The 22601-nt window shown below is 40.2% G+C and overlaps 2 protein-coding genes and 1 non-coding gene across 3 annotated transcripts; 1 reads left to right on the forward strand and 2 right to left on the reverse strand.

Moving 5' to 3' along the window:
- Nucleotides 1–2784: 2784 nt before the first annotated feature.
- LOC138905122 (uncharacterized) lies at nt 2785–3961 on the reverse strand. Its single transcript, XM_070193625.1, has 2 exons — nt 3398–3961; nt 2785–3255 (listed from the first exon to the last, which is right to left on the reverse strand). Exons 1-2 carry the CDS (start codon nt 3959–3961, stop codon nt 2785–2787), a joined length of 1035 nt encoding a protein of 344 aa, XP_070049726.1.
- A 544-nt stretch (nt 3962–4505) lies between these two features.
- Nucleotides 4506–4612, forward strand: LOC117277705 (small nucleolar RNA R71). The gene has a single exon (XR_004508029.1). It is a non-coding gene; the product is annotated as a small nucleolar RNA R71 (small nucleolar RNA).
- Nucleotides 4613–13884: 9272 nt separating this feature from the next.
- LOC104100104 (putative cyclin-D6-1) lies at nt 13885–16013 on the reverse strand. The gene is made up of 6 exons (XM_009607270.4): nt 15718–16013; nt 15339–15425; nt 15141–15236; nt 14837–15038; nt 14598–14728; nt 13885–14296 (listed from the first exon to the last, which is right to left on the reverse strand). The coding sequence occupies exons 1-6, from the start codon at nt 15919–15921 to the stop codon at nt 14078–14080; spliced, it is 939 nt and encodes a 312-aa protein (XP_009605565.1). The 5' UTR covers nt 15922–16013; the 3' UTR covers nt 13885–14077.
- Between the last annotated feature and the right edge of the window lie 6588 nt (nt 16014–22601).

Genomic DNA, 22601 nt, shown 5'->3' on the forward strand with positions numbered 1-22601 from the left:
CCGTAACATCCTCGATTCAAGAGTTGACTCAAAAGCACCACGTATTTTTCACAACCTGCTCACTTACTCTAACACAGAGGTCAATGACATTACCATTCCTTCATGAATCAAGTACCCTCAAACATAAATAAAGAGTAGTTCCACTAACAATAAAGTTTAAGAACAATTAAGAACTCAGGATAGGAAGAATTCACTCACTCTCATAACATCATTCATGTGCAACAAAAGATGTACCATAAGTTTGCCCGTAGTGTACTACTCTACTAATTAAGCTTATTCAGTCAAGGATCAAGTAGGACTTTATTAGGTTGTAATGTAGGGTGCGGGACAGGTAAGATACCTACACCTCCCTAAGCACTTTAATACATACAATTGACCGTTCAAACCCCTACACTTATGTCAAACCATAACTCCACCTTTACATCAATATACGTCAACTCCCAACTTCTCTAAGCACAAATACATCAAGAGTTACCACTATCAATCAATACAAACTATTTTTTTCTTCATTTTAATTTTCGATTCAAGTGTCTCATACTTTTTCACAACAATGCACCTTTCTCATTATTTCAATAGTTCCACTTAAAAATCTCTTTAGCTTCCTTAGGTCTAAGGTATGTCAAAAGTCCATCTAAAATAGTATTTTGGTGTATTTAAGCCACCCCCAAAATAAATCCCAGACAAAACTACCCTTTTCTTAGCGATGTAGGACTCTTCCCAGACACGACATGCATGGTCGCGCACATGGGGACCTGCTCGCGCACTTGGTCGCGCATTTTGCACATTGTTCTACCCCAAGTGCGCGCCCATTGCGTGATCGCGCACCTGGGTGGTATCAATTGGGAATATGGGAAAACGTATAATATGAAAGTTGTAGCCCTTTTAAATAGCTTTCCAACGATATTAAAGCCCAAACAGATTTCTGAGCGAAAAGTTATGTGCATTTTACCGGCCAATGCGCAATATGCCTGCTCGATTCTTCGTTTCGTTCTTAAAGTGAACTATCATCCGTTGATCCTCGAACACGATCCCAACTTAATCCTTGGGCTTTTACTCAGACTTCAAAGCTCCAAAATAGCATGAATTCATACCACAACATCTACATAGCTCAGAATCACTCCTACAGGGCATAAAACACACAATAAGTGCAAAACACACATAATTAAAGCTCAACATAAGTAAAGTGCAGTGAATTGGAGTACAATAAGCGACTAAAACACGGGATTATAGCCTACCATCAACACCCCACACTTAAACCATTGCTCATCCTCGAGCAATCAAATTACACTTATAGATTAAGCACACGACCGTAACATCCTCGCCTCAAGAGTTGACTCAACATCACCATTCATTTTTCACAACCTTCTCACTTACTCTAACACAGAGGTCAATGACATTATCATTCCTTCATGAATCAAGTGCCCTCACATAAGAATAGAGAGTAGTTCCACAAACAATAAAGTTTAAAACAATTAGGAACTCAAGATAGGAAGAATTTGCTCACTCTCATAACAGCATTCATGTGCAACAAAAGATGTATCATAAGCTAGCCCATAGAGTACTACTTTACTAATTGAGCTTATTCAGTCAAGAATCAAGTAAGACTTTATTAGGTTGTAATGTAGGTTGCGGGACGGGTAAGATACCTATACCTCCCCAAGTACTTTAATACATACAATTTACCGTTCAAAACCCCACACTTATGTCAAATCATAACTCCACCTTTACATCAATATACGTCAACTCCCAATTTCTCTAAGCACAAATACATCAAGAGTTACCACTATCAATGAATATAAACTATTTTTTTCTTCATTTTCTTTTTCGATTCAAGTGGATCATACTTTTTCATAACAGTGTACCTTTCTCATTATTTCAATAGTTCCACTCAAAAGCCAAACCAACTACCCCACACTTTAACTTTTACAAAGTTCATACCCAATCCAAGGCTCACGAGAGGTAAATGATTCAAATAGATGGTCAATTTAAATAAAAGGGTAAGGCTTGTAATGTGGATGCCAAAGAAATAAGATTATAGTCTCAAAGGGGGTTAACTAAGATACATAACAATTTGGTGGGTAAAAGCATATAGTTGGCTCAACAAAGAAATGCATATATCACTTCCAAGACTGAACTAAACTACTATTAATTTTTGCAAACACACGGGGCAAGTTCTAGACATCAAATGCAATGCACAAAATAATACAAAACCTCACACACATATGGCACATAACTCACTCAAGATTGGACTATCAAGACACTCTAGTCAAAGCAGTTAAGCAAAGTTAAGATCATACAATTTAAGGTGCTTATACAAGAGTAACAAATAATGAGCCTAAGCATCACAACTAACGCACATATTATTCTCAAGGCATAATGAAGTCAAGAGATATTGCTTTATTTTAAAATCACATCACAAGATCTCCTACTCCTAAAAGAAAACAAAACTAACTACACCTGGTTCAAACAAAACCCTTGAAAAAGAATAGCGGCACAAAGAAAAACCAAGAAGGAATTCAGACGCTACCAAAAAAACATCTTTTGTCTTTTTCTTTCGACTTAATCCCTCAAGAAACCTGTCGAATGACATCCATCGTCAGGAAAAATAAAAAAATTTAAAATTTTCAACAAAATGAATTACAAAAACACATATAAACATTACAAAAAATAAAGCCATTTATACATTCTATACATATATACATCCCCACCCCACACTTCAAATTGTCACATGTACCTATGACACACAAATAAAAAGCAAGAGGTAAGGAGAACTTCCCTGAACATCTACTCGGTGTTTGAGTCGAAGTTGGGCTCCATCCCTCGCGCCCGAACTAGTGCACTCATCCATGCAGATAGCTTCTTCTCAGACTTCTTAGGGTACACCTCACACTTATCTTTTTCACTCACTGCAGCCTTCTCTTTCACACCCTTCACTTTCCACACAACACTAGCAGCTAGCTTCTCCATTTTTACCCCCATTTCTATATCCATCTCAAAAGTCACAGTCTCCTCGCCCACTCCAAGCATGAATTTTCTCTCATGTATATCGAATATTTCTCTACCCGTTGCTAGAAATGGTCTTCCTAGGATGAGGGGGGCCTCCTTGTTCTCTTCCATATTAGCCACTATGAAATCCATAGGAAATACAAACTTATCTACCCGAACTAAGACATCTTTAACTATTCCCTCAGGTATTAGAGTCGTTTGGTCTGCCAGCTGCAAAGATATTGGTGCAGACCTTATCTCTCCAATCTCCTTCTCCAGATAGAGGCATTAAATTAATTGAGGCACCAAAATCACATAAAGATTTATTAAAATTGGTAGTGCCTAAAGATCAAGGTATGGTAAAACTCCCAGGATCTCCACACTTTTTTGGGAGTTTATTTTGCAATATTACACTGCAATGCTCTGTGAGCTTGACCACTGAGGTCTCTTCTATTTTCCTCTTCTTTGTTAGGATCTCCTTTAAGAACTTGGCATAAGCCGGCATTTGTGAGAGCACTTCTGTGAATGGTAGGTTTACATGAACTTGTTTCAGCACGTCTAGAAATCTCTCGAACTGCTTGTCCAGCTTTTCTCTACTTAGCTTTTGGGGAAAAGGCAGCGTAGGCATATGCTTGCTCGCCTCAGGTTCCTCCCTCCTTGAGTTTTCTTCCTTCTTCTTTTCGACACCCCTTTTCAGCTGCTCCCCGCTTTTTTTTGTATCTCTCAGATCTTTGTGGATTGGGGTGAGATCTTTCAACACTTGCCCACTTCTCAAAGTGACAACATTCACTGTTTCTTTGGGATTTCTTTCTATATCAGTCGGAAGTGTTCCTGAGTCTCTCTCAGATATTAGAGTAGCTAAGTACCCAACCTGTCTTTCCAGGATTTGAAAAGATGTACTCAATTCTTTGATAGATGCATCATGGGCATCAAGCCTCTCATCCGTCTTGATAATGGTCTTCATAAGATCCTCCATGCTTGGTTAATTCGACTATGGATATTGATACTGCTACCACTGCTGATTTTATAAACCTGAAGCTCCTTGTTCCTAAAATCTAAGGTTGTTTTGTTGCCATGCATTTGCAATAACCCCAGGTGAACTCTAAGAAAAACTGGGGTGCCTCTAACCCGTTGCATTAAAATTATAGTTTCCTACATCATTCACTTCCTCAGTTGAGGCTTGACACTCATGAGTAGGGTGTCCTCTTCCACATATATCACAAGCTGCGTGGTGCACATTTTGCATCGAAGCTACAGTTAGGTTTCGTATTTCCTTAGCCATAGCATCAAGTTGTACTTGCGCAGATGTAGCAGCATCAACTTGGTGAACACCAGTTGATTTTATTTTTTCCACACTATCAGATAGCCACTAATTAACATCTTCGGATAACTCATCAAGAATGGTAACTATCTCTTCTGGAGTCTTCTTCATAAAGGGGCCTCCAACTGCATTGCTCAATGTTCTATGCGAGGTCGGTGTCAATCTATCCCAAAAATTTTGGAGTTGCATCCAGAGTTCAATTCCACTATGTTGACACCTCCTAACTATCTCCGTAAACCTCTCTCATGCTTTAAAAACAGTTTCATTCTCTTTCTGGCAGAAGTTATGGATTTCTCTTCTGAACTTGTCCGTCTTAGCTGAGGAGAAATATTTATCAAGAAATATTTTGGTCATTTCCTCCCATGTTCTAATTGATCCATTTGGCAAGCTTCGAAGCCACTATTTCGCATCATCTTTAAGTGAAAAGGGGAATGCCCTTAAATATACTGCATCTTGCGACACCCTATTGTATTGAAATGTGTTCATAATCTCCTCGAAGTCTATCAGATGCGTGTTTCGATATTCGTTTATCATCCCTCTGAAAACGCAGTTGTTTTGAATGGTTTGAAGCAAACCTTGCTTCAACTCGAAATTATTGGCTGCAATTGGAGGTGGTCTAACACTTGACAATCCTTGATTGTAGACTGGTCCTACATAGTCACCCAATGCTCTACCAAGCCTTGGTATCGCATTCTCGAACTGGTCTTCAATCAAGGATCGATTTAGATTGAATCTTCAACCCCTATTGTCTTCGATAGTTTCCTCAGCAGCTCTATGGGCTGCCTCAATAGCAATCCTTGCAGCTACCTCTATCTCATTGTCATTGTTATTAGCCATGTGTTCTTGGGTTGAAGGTTGCCCCAAGAACCTTACGATGAACTCTTTCTCCTTCCTTAGTTGCCGCAGGTATTTAACCAATTACGGTTTGTAAGGTATTACTTCTTTACAAGAAGATCGTGTCATACACCACAGACTTAACCTGTTCCCTACGCAAAATCAAGGAACACCAAAGGTAAAAAGAGAAAACAAAAATCCTGAATTAGCACTACAAACTATTTCAAACACTATTGATTGCCAATCCCCGGCAACGGCGCCAAACTTTGACTAGCGCAAAACACACACTTAAATTGTGCTCGCTAGTCAAAGATAGTATAGTATAATATCGTGTCCACATGGATTGGATTTAAATAGTGTTCTCATAGTTTCTAATTTGATTGCTATCCAGGAGGATCAATCATGGAGATTTTTATGATTTCTAACTACAATTAACTAAGAACCTAAAGCTATTGACTAATGACAATCGCAACAAAGGTAAGTAAGGAAGTTATCAATGGGAGAACATATGGGTTGATAGGATAGGTGCAAGATAATTGTTCGGGGTTTAACTCTAGATAGTTCACGCACTCACTTAATTACCAGTACAATTGTTTAGTAGAAACTCCTCTCTCGATTAAGTCTCAACCTCACAATATGAACCAATTTATGCTCGGTGAAGATATGCAAGAATTTGTAATGGATTGGTCTTTAGGAGAACCTCTTTCGATTATCCTCCTGACTAGGTTTAATCAGGGATTCAACTAGCCTCTTTCGATTACATAGAAGAATCTATGAACTCAACCAACAATATAGTGCAAATATATCACAAGTTATGCTTCTCTCGATTACAAGAACAAGTGAACATAGATGCAATAATTAAAGCTTCCAAAAACGATTCAAATACATAAAAATAGAGTTATAATCCACAAACAACCATCAATACACCAAATCCATCAAAACCCAAAAGGTTCTACTCCATAGACATAGAGAAGTTCTTCACAAATGAAACAAAAGTATAGGAAAACATAAATACAATCCAAACCCGGATCTTGAGTGAGGAAGGAAGGATGAAATACTTGTACTCTTGCTTCTCCCTCTTCTCCTTACCTTCCTTAGGTCTAAGGTATGTCAAAAGTCCATCTAAAATAGTATTTTGGTGTATTTAAGCCGCCCCCAAAATAAATCCCGAATGAAACTATCCTTTTCTTAGCGAGATAGGACTCTTTTTGGACAGGACATGCGCGGTCGCACACCTGGGGACCTGCTCGCGCACTTGGTCGCACATTTTGCACATTGTTCTACCCAAAGTGCGCGATCAGTGCATGATTGCACACCTGGGTGGTATCAGTTGTGAATTTGGAAAAACCTAAAACATGAAAGTTTTATCCCTTTTAAATATCTTTCCAATGATATATTGTGAATCCCAAATGGATTTCTGAGTGAAACGTTATGTGCATTTTATTTTCCAATGCGTAGTATGCCTGCTCGATTCTTCGTTTCGTTCTTAAAGTGCACTATCATCCGTTGATCCCTGAACATGATCCCAACTTAATCCTTGGGCTTTAACTCAGACTTCAAATCTCCAAAATAACATGAATTCATGCCACAACATCTACATAGCTCGGAATCACTCATACAGGGCATAAAGCACACAATAAGTGCAAAAGACGCCTAATTAAAGCTCAACATAAGTAAAGTGTAGTAAATTAGAGTACAATAAACGACTAAAACACGGGATTATAGCCTACCATCATGGCCCCAGTACTAGACTTTGAGGTCGAGCGGTATGCCCATAGGACTTCGCGCCAAATTTCTTTCCATTTTCCTTTGGCCTCCGTTAATCTCTTTTGAGGTTTTGGAGTATGGTTTTGTTGGTGGACTCTGCTTGCTCAATTTCCACTAGGGTGGTAGGGTGTTTATAGGATCCTTTTGATCTTATAGTCTTTGAGAAACTTGCTTACTTTGGTGCCGATGAACTGTTTCCCATTATCGCACATGATCTCAGCTGGCATTCCGAACCGGCATATTATGTGGTCCCAAATGAAATTGATGACTTCCTTCTCACTGACATTCTCATACGCCTGGGCTTCCACCCACTTAGAAAAATAGTCAGTCATAAATAATATAAATTGAGCTTTACCGGGTGCCTTGGAAGGGGACCGACGATGTCCATCCCTTATTTCATGAACGGCCAGGGTGACAAGACCGAATGCAGCAGCTCCCTGGGCTGATGAATCATTAGATCATACCTTTGACATTCGTCACATTTTCGTATGAACTCCTTCGCGTCCTTTTCCATGTCGATCCAGTAGTAACCGGCACTCATTATTTCCGAATTAATGATTCGGCACCCGAATGATTTCCGCAAGTGCCTTCGTGGACATCCTGCAGAACATACTCGATATTCCCGGTCCTTCACATATTGTGAGTGGGCCATCGAATATTCTTTTGAATAGGGTACCGTCTTCGAACAAGCTGAACCGGGCCACTGTCGTATGCAGAGCACTCGATTCTTTAAGATCTGAGGGCAGTTTTTCGGTCTTCAGATACTTTATATATTTTTTTCTCCAGTCCCAAGTTAGGCTTGTTGAATTTATCTCTGCGTGACCTTCTTCCACTACCTATCTCATGAGTTACACGACCTCCCCCAAGTTGAACTCATCATCATCGACCGACGAACCCAAATTATCAAGGGCATCGGCCTCACTGTTTTAATCCCGGGGTACATGTTGTAGAGTCTACTCCTTGAACCAATGTAACGTTACCTGGAACTTATCCAGGTATCTTTGCATTCGTTCTTCTCTGATCTCGAATGTCCCATTAACTTGGTTCACCACAAGGAGGGAGTCGCACTTAGCTTCGGTCACCTCTGCCCCCAAGCTTTTGGCCAGTTCGAGACCTGCAATCATGACCTCATATTCAGCCTCGTTATTAGTCAATTTTACAGTCTTAATAGATTGTGTAACTACATTGCCTATTGGTGGCTTCAATACGATGCCAAGTCCGGACCCTTTTGCATTCGAGGCATCGTCCGTAAAGAGGGTCCAGATTACTGAAGAAGTCCCCGAGTTAAGCAACATCTCTCTTTAGACCTCGGGTATTAGGGAAGGCATAAAGTCGACCATAAAGTCTGTCAAAATTTGAGATTTAATGGCGGTCCGGGGACGATATTTGATATCGTACCCGCTGATCTCTACAACCCATTTGGCCAATCGTCCTGAGAGCTCGGGTTTATGCATTACATTCTTTAATGGGTAAGTAGTTACAACACATATGGTATGACATTGAAAGTACCATTTCAGCTTCCTATAGGCGCTTATCAAAGCGAGCGCCAATTTTTCTAGGTGAGGGTATTTAGTTTCGGCCTCGCCTAGAGTCTTGCTAACATAATAGATTGGAAATTGCATAACTTCCTTTTCTCGGACCAGGACTCCACTTACCTCTATCTCGGATACTGCTAAGTACAGGTATAACTGCTCGTGTGTCTTCGGAGTATGAAGCAGAGGTGGGCTCGAGAGATATTGCTTGAGTTCCTCCAAGGCTCGTTGGCACTCCAGGGTCGATGAGAAGTTATTCTTCTTCTTCTTAAACAGTGAGAAGAACCGGTGGCTCTTGTCGGAGGACCTCAAGATGAATCGCCACAGGGCGGCTATGTGTTCGGTTAACCCTTGAACGGCCTTGATGTTGTCCACAACAGTGATATCTTCGATTGCCTTGATCTTATCGGGATTAATCTCGATTCCCCGGTTGGATACCATGAACCCAAGGAATTTCCCGGACCCGACTCCGAATAAATATTTCTTCGGGTTCAGCTTCATATTATACTTCTTCAATATGCTGAATATTTCCTGCAAATGTTTCAAAAAGTCCTCTGCTCGCAGGGACTTAACCAACATATCGTCAATGTAAACCACCATTGATTTTCCTATTTGTTCTTCGAACATCCGATTTACTAGGCATTGGTAAGTGGCACCGATACTTTTTAGTCTGAATGGCATCACGTTATAGTAGTAGGTGTCGTACTTAGTGATGAAAGAAGTTTTTTCCTGATCGCCCGGGTCTATCTGAATTTGATTGTACCCAGAATAAGCGTCAAGAAAACTAAGGATCTGGTGGCCGGCCGTTGCATCGATCATGCGATCGATGTTAGGCAAAGGGAAAGATTCCTTGGGACACGCTTTATTCAAGTCTTTATAGTCTACACACATTCTTAACATGTTTAACTTTTTAGGGACTACTACTACGTTTGCTAACCAATCCGAGTACTTAACCTCCTGGATGGACCCTATTTTAAGGAGTTTAGATACCTCGTCCTTGATTAACACAATTAGGGTCTCCTCTTCTGTTTGATCGGGTGGAACTTCGGGTCTGGGCTTAGCTTGTGAGTGGTTATTTCTGAAGGGATCCCTGTCATATCAAGGTAGGACCAAGCAAAACAATCTATATTAGCTATAAGGAATTGAATGAGTTTTTTCCTGAGCTCGGGACTCAACCCTGTGCCCAGGTATACCTTCCGATCGCCCAAGTGCTCGATCAGTACGACTTGCTCCAATTCTTCGATTGTCGATTTGGTAGCGTCAGAATCGTCGGGGGATATGAAAAACCTGGGAACCCCGTAGTCATCGTCCTCACCCGTCTCCTTCTTCTCCGATTAGGACGGGGCCGGTGTCAACTGTTGTAGGGCTGAACGATCCTTTCAACGTCCTCATCGTTTACATACAGGGTTCCCTCCAACACATAATCCTGAGTTCATTTTCCCCTTGTGATGGATACTTTGGTGCGTTTCAGCATCGTCCCCTAGGGAACGTCGACCCCACCGATGATCATGTTATGACGTGCTGAGGTTCCTCCTGCTCGATCTGTTTATTAGAATCTCTATTCCTGAAATGATTCTTGGCTCGATCGCTCAGGAACTCTCGGAGATGTCCGCTGTTGAATAGCCAGGCTACTTCCTCTCTTAGTTGTCGGCAATCCTCTATTCTGTGGCTGTGAGTGCCATGATATTTGCACATTAGGTTAGGATCCATTTGGGATGGATCGAACTGTAGAGGTGGAGGCCATTTGGTGTCTTTGATGCATCCGATGGCGGATACGATCGCGACGACGTCGATGTTAAAGTTATACTCTGATAACCTTGGCGCTTTCTTAGGCCTGAGGGGCCTGTCAAAACTATTTTTGCCCATGAGTCCCCGGTTGTTTTGACCTCGATCACTCCTCTTTTCACTTCTCACAGGGTTTTGCCCAGACCCACTACTTCTCCGGTCTCCATTGTACGACTGATACCTATCCCTGTTTGATCTTGGTTCACAATCAACGTCTTTCTTGACTCCGTCGACGGCTCTGACAGGATAAACGGACTCGGAACGGGGCCTAAGCTAATCATTTTCGACCTTGATTTTTGATTGATACCGGTTATGCATGTCGACCCATGTAACAACTGGATATTTCACCAGATTTTGTTTCAACTGCTGTGAAGCCAAAGAGCTTCGAACATTGAGTCTTTGGGTGAAGGCCTGAACGGCCCAATCGTCCGCGACCAGAGGCAGGTCTATCCATTCTATTTGAAACCGGGACACGAATTCTCTTGAGCATCTCATTGTCCCTCTGTTTTACTTTGAAAAGGTCTAACTTCCTGGTCTCAACCTTGATAGCCCCGACGTGTGCTTTTACGAAGGAATCTGCAAGCATAGCAAATGAGTCAATAGAATTAGGAGGTAGGTTGTGATACCATATCATAGCTCCCTTTGACAGAGTTTCTCCGAACTTTTTCAGCAGGACCAACTCGATCTCATCATGCTACAAGTCGCTCCCTTTGATGGCGCACGTGTAGGAGGTGACATGGTCATTTGGGTCGATGTTCTGTTATACTTAGGAATCTCGGGCATGCAAAACTTCTTAGGGATCGGCTTCAGAGCTGCACTCGAAGAAAAAGGTTTTTGAACAAACTTCTTGGAATCCAGGCCTTTAATATCGGCGGTGCTCCTGGGATTTGGTCGACCCTGGAATTATAGGTTTCCACCCTTTTGTCATTGGCTTCGATTTTCTTCTCTCCCGATTCTACCCGTTTTGTCAGTTCCTCGAGAATCTTTATGATCTCGGGGTTGGTCCCCGATTCATTTCCATTCGGCCTCTCCATGACCGATTCATTTCTGCGGGTGACTTCCCGAGATGGCTCGGGCTCAATTCTGTTTGGCGCACGGCTTTGGTTGTGCAACTGGGCTATCGGTGCCTGTTAAGCCTGTAACATTTCGAAAATCACCCGCAAATTGATCCCATCACCTTCATCGTTGTGCGTACTTTGGGCAATCAATCGGACTTCCCTACGGATGCTGTTCTCAGGATCGATATGCAAATTTGCATTGATGGCCACATGCGATCTAGCGTCGATTGAGTCCGCGGCTGGAACTCTACCGAGATCGATGGGGGGCACCTCGTTACTAGGTGCTACATTGTTATTCTCGCCATAGTGGTCGGATTCGACATCCATGTTTAGAGGGGCAGACTAGGAGTTCAACATTTCAACTTTTAACTTGGAATCAAAGATACTCCAAAGAATAAGTGTAAAATAGGGTGTGTTATGGGAATTTGTATCAAATTGCCGCTATTATCCTTAGCCCCACGGTGGACGCCAAACTGTTTACCCTCAAAATCGAATAACAATTGAATTTGTAAATGGTTTTAAGGATACGCGGATTAATTTGATACAAAGCGATAAACTAAGTCAAATTGAACAAACAAAGATAGAATAGATTCAAACCACACGAGGAAGATAGTTCCAGCCTTAGTGAAATATTCACCCTCGATCTGAGCTCACTATGGCCAGCACTGATGAACAAGAAAGAGAGCTAATAACAGAAAAAATAATAATATATTGCTTTGGAATACGTGTTACAGTGTGCTCTTTGAATAAAAATCATCTCCTTTATATAGTAGGAGAGTTTCATCCCTAATACAATTCTAAAAAAAGTAAAAATCTTCTTTTTCGTTAATCACTGATCTGCTGCCGTTACGGGCCGAGATCCGTGGCGTGATATCCGGTCGGGCGCGGATATCATGGCCCTTCGTTAGTCGTGTGCAACCATTTGGTAAGGCTTTTCCGAGGTCTTGGAGTTCGAACCGAATCCGGGGTCGTGGTCTCGATGGCTCCAGTGGTAAGCGATCTGTTCGGGCCTTAGCACGAGAGGTATATCCGGCTGGTCCAGGATATAACGGCCCTCCGTTGGTCGTGCTTGATTGCCCGACAATGTTCTTCGAAGTCGTTCAAGGCTAGGACCGATTTCGAACCATGACTCGATGAGACTCTTGCCCCGATTTCGGTCCCCTGTCATCTTGTCTCGAGCTTGGCTTATTTTGTCGGAGATAGGGATATACCATGAGCTCGATTTTAACCGTATACAATGTACTGACTAATTATGCATAATAAATTCAATAAGATCTTCTAGAATCTACACAAATTTCGGGCACGTGACGGAAAATATGCTTCTGAAGAAGTATGTCTAGAATTTTACTTACGTTCTCTAGGATCTTAGTGACGGTACAAAAAGAACTACTAGTCTAGTATGATTCTTCAATAGTTACAGATGCAACGTGAAAAAGAACTTTATTTGTTTCTCTTTAACAGAAACGCTACCCTCTGCAATTTCCTTTGCCTTAGAACTTCAAAAACATCAAAGTCAAACCAATTAACGTTGAAGAAATGACTGTTGTTGGCGATACATCGGCCAGTGCACCACATTTTGCTCTTACGTGGACTTGTTCAGCCCAGGGAGAAATGCCTATAGTGCTCAACTATATAAAAAAAATTGGTTGTTACATCTCCCTCTACACAAAATTTACCCACACCTATTTACGCCAACCCCTTTTCTTGATTAAATAATATATTAGAGTGAGAATGTGCGTTAATTAAGTACAATGAAGTGATAACATTTGAGTTGATAAGTAAACAAATTTCTCTCATGCGGAGGAAAAGGTAAAAGGCTTTGGAAAACCAATTTAGTCCATCCTCCAAGAAAATAAAAAAATGTACGATGAGTTTGTATAACTGTTGCTTTCAAAGATGTTAATGACATGTAAGAGACATGTCTCTTCGACCAAGATCCAAACACCTTGCTAAAATTCAAGTGATAACGTTCCTTCAACGTTTCATCTGTCTTAGCCCCACTCAATCCTTGTTTTCATCTCTCTTTGCCCCACTAGGAACTTTTTATTTTACTAGTTATTTTCGCTGGGAACTGATAAAGCGATATACAGAGTAGGAGTATTTGTTTTTTCTTCGCGCCACTTCTCCCCTTCTTGCTTTTTTTCCTATCTTTTTAAATCATTTCTCTCTTTTTGGATTCGCTACTCTCCCGGCATTGACTGCACATAAAACTAGAAATCTATGTATATATTCAGCTCCATAATCCCATTTGTTTCTTCAACCTCCAACCCTCTCCCACGCCACCATCCAACTATCCAAGGAAACAAAGATTCTTCCGCAATTTTCTAACATAAAAGTATGATGGGAAGATTTTCAAAGCAACACGATAAAAATAATCTATCCTTTTATGTTAGTGAATCGCGATGAAGAAAAGAATCAGGGATGGGAGATAAACCCATTAAAGAACAAAATGAAGCTTTTGTTTTCTAGCTTGTTTCGACATGCACTCGTATGAATTTTTTTTCTGAACAGCTTTATTGCGTTTTAACTGAATAGAACATAAATTGCTTTTTACTTTTTTGCAGCAACATACAATTGCCATTTCGAAGCACAAAGAGGAATCTATGGGGATATTGCAGTCTACAGCAGTGTGGTTACGATTCTCCCCTGCAGCTGCAATTAATAGTTCAATTTATTCAAAGGTCCTTCCACTTCTCACTATTCACTGTCTGTTCCCGTTCGAACAAAATTGTTACATGCGAGACCATCCTAACTCCTTACAATCACAACAAAATTAAAGAAAATAAAAAACAAGTTTAGCAGCGCTGAATATGAGAAATCCGGAACGTCTCATCCCTAAAGTCATTCAATTTACGCCTTTTCATGCTGTCCCCATCTAGATTCGTGGGTTTCTCGCATTCAGAAGTTGTACATTCACACTCAAGAACACTTTTTGGCGTCAACTTATCGACAGTGGACTCACGCCCTTCTATCAGCATTTCCCGTATTACAGCCAAAGCATTCATAAGTTCCTCCTAACAAAGAGTATGATTCCGCAGTTAGAAACATGTAAATAAAGAAAAAAGTGGAGTACTACTAATAAAAATCGAGAAAACATCATACAGTATTATACAAGAAAAACAACATAGTCAAAACATATTGTACTTTTTAGTCTTTAATTATTTGGAATATCATTTATTTATTTAGAAACTACACCAAAAACTATATAGTATTTAGAATATTAAACAAAGGCCAGTTTAAAAAAGAATAAGTTGACTCTGCAATCCAATAATCGGAACAAGGAAACAGATTGATTACTATTTAAAGAGGACTTACTTTAGTTAAGTATTGACATTCTGAAATTGCAGCTAAGAAAGAGGAAAATCGCAATGGAATCAACTCATCAGCTGCACATAGAAGCGCCGATGCTGCTATTATTGATGGTTTATACTCAAAAAGCTTAGTTTCTGCAATAAAATTTGTAAATATGGCGGCATTAATCAAAGGTTAAGATAGTAGTTGCTTATTACCTAACTAATAACATAATTATGAAATTACCAGAGAATTAACAATACCGTATTGAGTACTGAAAATGATATCTGAAGCTCGCCGTTTAAGAGGCTGAGTCAGAGACGAGTCGCCGAGTTGAAAAAGCGACATGCAGAAATGCAGAAACGAGAAAGGCGTGATGGATCTTAGTCGCCATTCTAGAGTAGTGAGAATCAGCGATTCCATACGCGGAATTGATTGAGCGTCAAAAATTACCCCGACATCTCTCTGTTATACAATTTTCTCATTAACTCGTATTGAATTGAACTTTTTTGCAATGATGAGAAACAAAGTTGAAATTGCGCTGTTCAGTATTGACTCGCAGTTTACCTGAATATCGGAGAGTGATAAATTGAAGTTCGTCATTTTTGCTGCAAGTGAAAGGCTAGCAATGACGAGAATCCGTACAATCCATGGCCTATTCTCCTGTAGAAGTAAGTTTCACACAATTCTCATCAGATCCTTAACTATTTCATTCAATTTAATGTGTAAATAGCTCTGAATATGAAGCTTATGAATTTCATTTACCGTAACTACTTGTTCGGAAAGAAAACGGTCGATGTAATTGACAGCGAGGTATGCCATATACCGATCAAATTTGTAAGCGCTTTGTGTCTGCAAAAAGCACAACCAAAAACACGTGAAATTAACTACTTAAACAATCTATTATTGTAGCTACTTCATAATTTTCACGATTATTATCGCTATTAAGAGTTAAACCAAGTGACGAGAATTAACAATTTCATACAACGAGTACTGCAAATTATAACTTCTGATAGTATAATTTTCGAATATTTAATTTTAATCTGTGAGAATTTACATATCGATTTAACACGTGCAAAACAGATTAATATGAAAGCATTACAAATTTTTGCAGAAAAAAAATGGAATTATGAAGAGTGTTTACTTGAGAAATAAGGGAGAGAGAATCGCGGCGAAGGCAAAAGCGAACATCAGTGGATTTGAAGGCGAGAAAGGACGGCATGTGATCGGATTCGGAAGCGAAGAGAGCTGAAACGGCGTCGAAATGATGTTCTTCGAAGCCCGTCAATGGATTCTCGAGATCGAATTCCATTTTTCCTTTTGTTAATCGGTTGAAGTTTAGTAACATGAATTAAGCGGCGATAAAGTGAAAGGTGAAAGTGAGAGCGACTGAACTTGGTTGAATTTTGTTCAGTCACAATGCTTGAAAACAGAGAAAAGAAAAACTGTTAGTTAGAGCGCATCCCCAACCTTCATATATATAGACTCCCGCGAAGCTGTAAGGTATACGTTTGTCCCGTTCTGCAAAAAGTTAGGTACGACTGTTACTGCACATAGTATAAGAGTGTTGTTTTGACTAAAAAAAATTGCTTGAGATACAAAATTCTTTTCTTTTTATATTTTCACTTCCACAATTGAACTTTATTACTCCCTCCATTTTTATAAATATATTGTGTAGTTTGACCGTACACAAAAGAAACAAAGAATTTTTTTGAAAATATTTATCACAATTATGTTATAATATTAGTGTGGCTTTAAGATTTTTAAAATATGTAATCTTAAACGTGATATTATATCTATGTGTCTAAAAATACTTGTTAGTTGTTATTAAGAGTAAATGTAAAATTTAAGTTAAATTATTTTTTAAGTTTAAAAGGTACATATTCTTTTTGAAAGACTAATTATAAGAAGAGAACGTGGTAAGACACTCTAGTTTTCCTCTTTTCTTCGTAGCAAAAACATGTCCATCTCTAAGAGCGTTAGTATTTGTCCATCAACTAGGAAGGTTCTTAGTAGCTATTCAATCAATTCTGGCGAATGAAATGGCACCATCAACAAAAGTTCCATGCCCGCTCGGTCTAATACATTGTCAATACTACTGAAGACAAACTAAACGTCTTCTTATCCCATTGCTTTTTTTCACTTTGTAATCTGTTAGAATATATGGACTAGTTTTGACTTCACAAATTGGTTCCTAACAAGCGTAAGAATCAATGAATAAGATTAGCGAAGTTTAATTGCATATATCAGAATTTTTTGATGGAGTCTGTTTCGCTTATGGGAGGAATTAGATTGAGATAATGAGGTTATTTAAACTTAAGATCGTAAGAATTTAGTATAAAGAATGTTACATTGTAGTTGTATGTATGATATAGGAATAAACTTATATTTTCAAATTAAAGGTCTTCTGTGGAAAACATTTGGAGGGAGAAAATGATGATCGAATACATAATTAGTCGTACTGACAAAAGAAGCATCAGGATTGTAGAGTAAGTCTTTGTTTAAATCTAGATTTAGAACTTCTTATATGAAGTGGTGCCTTGGTTGTTAGAGGAAGTTCTCTTTTGACTAAGAGCCAGAGTAATTTACATCTGCTAAAGATGTCGGTAATTCCCCAAGTTTACGCATATCTAACACGATATTTACTTAAGTTAGTTCATAATTCGAAATACATGCATTACCACGTGTTCAAATTCGTTAAAATTATGACAGTCCATTAGACCTTCGATCAGTTAATCGGTACTTCTCTTTGAATTATAGAATATATATTTAAATATTTCTGGATTCATCACCTATTTAGAAAGGAATGAAGTTTTTCTTTCCAATTATGATAAATAGTTTTTCCCATTTATTCACTTTACAGTACTAATAAACTATGTAATCGGTTCATAATACTTTATGTGTTCAGGCGTATTTGGATCAGTAAATGTATTATAAACATTTATGTCCAAATGAAAAACAAAAAAACTATAGCAAGTTATTAATACTCCAACATTTTATAAATTAAGGCGTATATTTTTTTGTTACCTTTAATTATTTTTAAGTGGTATGATACATGATAGTGGTAATGTTTTCTTCTTACATTGTTGTTATACGGTCAAAATTGGGCCTACCCGATTTTGTTGTTTGATCGAGACAAGAGAGTTGCATCGGGGGTAGCCTCGTAATAAATCGGACCAGGGCTCGAAGATGAGACATCAAGCCTAGAGATCGAACTTTACATTGAGACCGAGGCCAGCAACAATCGAGATCAAGTATGACCGACTTCGAGGGGAGCATAATAACGGAATGGCGAGATATCAGTAACAGGTCGAAGATCACGGCGTGAATCTCAGAACGGATATCCGTGATCGGTCGAGGATCATGGCGTGAATCTCGGAACGGACCAAATCAGAAACGGATAACTAGTTGTTTCTACGGTTTCCTTCTGTAATGAGAGACATACCATAATTAGGTCTCTTCTACTATATAAAGAGGAGGTCCAATCATTTGTAGACAGGATTCACTGAGAAGAATATATATATATATATATATATATATATATATATATATATATGCTTTCTTTGCTTTGCTTACTGTTCATCGTCGTTTGTTCCATCCTCCATTGTTCTTATTAACTAACCTCAAGACTATCTCGAATCAAGGTCGAGGTATTGTTTGCAGACGGTTTGATTTATTTTATTGTCCAAGTTATCTATTTAATTTGTTGTTTATCAATTGGTGTTGGTTTAAATTACAGATCCTTAAAATCACAATATAAGTTTAATTGTTACTCAATTTTTAAGGTAAATAGTTTGGCGTCCACCGTGGGGCTAAGGATAATAGTGATTATTCAGTACTGATTCTGGTAAAACACACTATTTTACGCTTGTTCTTGTCAAGTATCTTTGCTTTCACGTTAAAACATGTCAAACTCACAAAACGCATCCACTCACGGTGACAATGGCCTCGGATTCCACGGTGAAAACGAAAATGTGATTGCTCCAGGAGTCGAGGTGCCACAGGCTAATCTCGGGGGAGCACCGGTTGCCAACCCAGTCGATGTCAGTTCGCACGTTGCTCTAAATGCAGACCTAGGCGCAAATCTCGATGGGAGTGTACGCAAAGAAGGCCGATCTAGTGGCCAAGGAAAACATGGCAGAGGAGACGAAGGATTCAATCTCCAAGTGATATTCGAGATACTTCAGGATCAGCAAGCCGCTATTGCTCAGTTACAAAATCAACATAGAGCTTCGAATAGGGTTGAGCCGGAAACAACTCGCCGTACCGAGCCAGTACCGGAAAGTTTGAATAGTAACGAATCGGGGACGGACCCTACAGTAATGAAAATGCTCGAGGAGCTTGCCAAAAGAATTGAATCGAGGGAAAAGAGAATCGAAGCCAACGATAAAAAAGTTGAGACATACAACTCTCGAGTTGATCATATACCGGAGGCACTGCCAATCTTGAAAGGAATGGATTCGAAGAAGTTTGTACAAAAGTCGTTTCCTCCAAGTGCGGCTCCGAAGCCTATTCCAAAGAAGTTTCGTATGCCAGAAATACCCAAATATAATGGGACCACTGATCCGAACGAGCATGTTACTTCATATACATGTGCCATCAAGGGTAACGATTTAGAAGATGATGAAATCGAATCAGTGCTATTGAAACAATTCGGAGAGACTCTTTCGAAGGGAGCAATGATTTGGTATCACAACTTGCTACCAAATTCCATCGACTCATTTGCCATGTTAGCAGATTCTTTCGTAAAGGCACACGCCAGGGCCATAAAGGTCGCAACAAGAAAATCAGACCTCTTCAAGGTAAGACAAAGGGATAATGAAATGTTGAGGGAGTTCGTGTCCCGATTTCAAATGGAACGCATGGAGTTGCCACCGGTCACAGATGATTGGGCTGTTCAAGCTTTCACCCAAGGGTTAAACGAGCGGAGTTGATAGCATCACGTCAGATGAAACAAAATCTGATCCAGTATCCAGCTGTAACTTGGGAAGATGTGCACAATCGATATCAATCGAAGATCAGGGTTGAGGACGACCAATTAGGAGCCCCTTCCAGTTCAGTACATCCAAACAGGTCGGCAGTTAAAAACTAGAGGGACGTCGACGGGGAGCCAAGATCAAACAGATACCGATATCAACCATATACCGCAGATCGAAGGAACAATGGTTTAAGACGCAATTCCGCCGAGTGATCGGAGAAGTGATTGAGGACAGAATTCTCGGGGACTTATGAGCAAAAGTGGTTTTGACAAGTATGCCGATCCCACAGAAGCACCCCGGTTGTCATAATATAACTTTAGCATCGATGCATCAGCAATCGGAAGGATAAAAAATACTAGGTGGCCTGGACCGATACAAACTGATCATTCAGAAAGAAACCCAAATTTGATGTGCAAGTATCATGGCACGCACGGTCACAAGACCAAGGATTGCAGACAATTAAGGGAGGAGGTTGCCTTTCTATTCAATGAAGGCCACCTTCGAGAGTTCCTCGGCAATGGAGCCAAGAATCATTTCAGAGAAAGGGACGCCAACAGGAAAAATGAATAGGAGGAACCCCAACATGTCATTCATATGATTGTCGGTGGGCTCGACATTCCACATGGACCCATATTCAAACGCACTAAGGTATCAATCACTAGGGAAAAACGAACCCGAGATTATGTGCCCGAAGGCACTTTATCATTCAATGACGAAGAAGCAAAAGGCCTCTCTCAGCCCCACAACGACGCTCTGGTAATTTCTATCTTATTAAATAAAGTTCAAGTTAAGTGTGTTTTAATGGATCCACGTAGCTCAGTGAATATCATCCGATCGAGGGTCGTGGAGCAGCTCGGCCTACAAAATCAAATCATGCCCGCGGCTCGGGTCTTAAACGGCTTAAATATGGCCAGTGACACAACTAAATGAGAGGTTATTTTACCGGTTAACGTGGTTGGAACCATTCAAGATACCAAGTTCCACATAATCAAGGGCGACATGAGGTACAATGCCTTACTCAGAAGGCCTTGGATCCATAATATGAGGGCAGTCCCTTCGACTCTCCACCAAATGATGAAATTCTCGACGACGATCGGCATAAAAATAGTATACGGGGAGTAGCATGTTGCAAAGGAATTGTTTTCGGTCGATGAGGTAACGCCGATATAGACACTATCAACCTCGAAAAGGTCGAGCATCAAAAGTAAACAGGAAGTCAAATAGCAATCACAGCCACCAGCCTGGACCGAATCAGGGAAGTAGGAGATAGAAGAAGAAGAGGAGGATTTTCTGATCCCTCGAACTTTTATTGTTCCCGAAGATTCTGACGCCACCAAATCAACAGTCGAAGAGCTAGAACAGGTTATATTGATTGAGTGTCTACCCGAGCGAAAGGTATACCTGGGAACAGGATTAACCCCCGAACTCAGGAAAAAGCTTATTCAATTTCTTATTGATAACATAGATTGTTTCGTTTGGTCCCATTTAGACATGACAGGGATCCCACCGGAGAAAATAACACATCGTCTAAGCGTGGACCCTAGGTTCAAACCAGTGAAGCAAAAAAAAAAGACCTCAATCCGAGGTAATACACGCATTCATAAAGGACGGGGTAACTAAACTTCTCAAAATAGGGTCCATTCGGGAGGTGAAATATCCTGAATGGTTAGCCAATGTAGTTGTAGTCCCTAAAAATAGGAAACAAACTTAGAATGTGTGTAGATTATAAGGATTTAACCAAGACGTGCCCCAAAGATTCTTTTCCACTGCCTAACATCGATCGAATGATCGATGTCACGGTCGGCCATGAGATCCTTACTTTTCTCGATGCCTATTTCGGGTACAATCAAATCCAAATGAACCCGAAGGACCAAGAAAAGACTTCATTTATCACCAAGTATGGAACATATTATTATAATATAATGCCCTTCGGGCTAAAAAATACAGGAGCTACTTACCAACACCTAGTAAACAAAATGTTTGAAGAACAAATAGGTAAATCAATGGAAGTTTATATTGATGACATACTAGTTAAGTTCCTGCGCGCAGAGGACCATTTGACTCATTTACAGGAAACGTTCGATATTTTAAGGAAATACACATGAAGCTCAACCCCGAGAAATGTGCTTTCGAGGTCGGTTCGGGCAAGTTCCTTGGCTTCATGGTATCAAATCGGGGAATTGAGATCAACCCCGATAAAATCAAGGCCATCGAAGACATCACCGTCAGGGACAGTGTAAAAGCCGTGCAGAAGCTAACTGGACGGATAGCCGCCTTAGGCCGATTCATTTCGAGGCCGTCGGATCGAAGTCATAGATTTTTTTCTCTGCTCAAAAAGAAGAACAATTTCGCCTGGACCCCGGAATGCCAACAGGCATTAGAAGAATTGAAGTGATACCTATCGATCCTACCACTACTTCACACTCCAAAAGCAGATGAGAAACTTTACTTGTACTTGGCAGTATCGAAAATTGTGGTAAGTGGTGTCCTAGTTCGAGAAGGGGAAGGTACGCAATTTCCCGTTTATTATGTAAGTCGAACCTTAGGAGAAGCAGAAACTAGATATCCATATTTGAAGAAATTGACACTTGCACTGATAAGCGCCTCTAGAAAGTTAAGACCATACTTTCAATGTCACCCCATATGCGTATTAACCACTTACCCACATCGTAATATTTTTGCACAAGCCCGAACTACCGGGCCGATTGGCCAAATGGGTCGTCGAACTCAGTGGGTACGATATCAAATATCAACCCCGTACGACCATCAAGTCTCAAATTTTAGCGGACTTCGTGTCCGACTTCACGCCAACCCTCGTACCCGAAGTCGAAAAGGAACTCTTGTTAAAATCGGGTACATCATCGGGGGTATGGACCCTTTTCACAGATGGTTCTTCGAATGTGAAGGGGTTCGGGTTAGGCATCGTTTTGAAGCCACCCACGGGTAGCACTATTAGGAAATCTATTAAAAATTTTAAGTTGACTAGCAATGAGGCCGAGTACGAGGCCATGATTGCAGGTCTCGAGCTAGCTAAAAGCTTGGGAGCAGG

The sequence above is a fragment of the Nicotiana tomentosiformis genome, chromosome 2 (genome assembly GCF_000390325.3).
Source record: "Nicotiana tomentosiformis chromosome 2, ASM39032v3, whole genome shotgun sequence".
Classification (NCBI taxonomy): domain Eukaryota; kingdom Viridiplantae; phylum Streptophyta; class Magnoliopsida; order Solanales; family Solanaceae; genus Nicotiana; species Nicotiana tomentosiformis.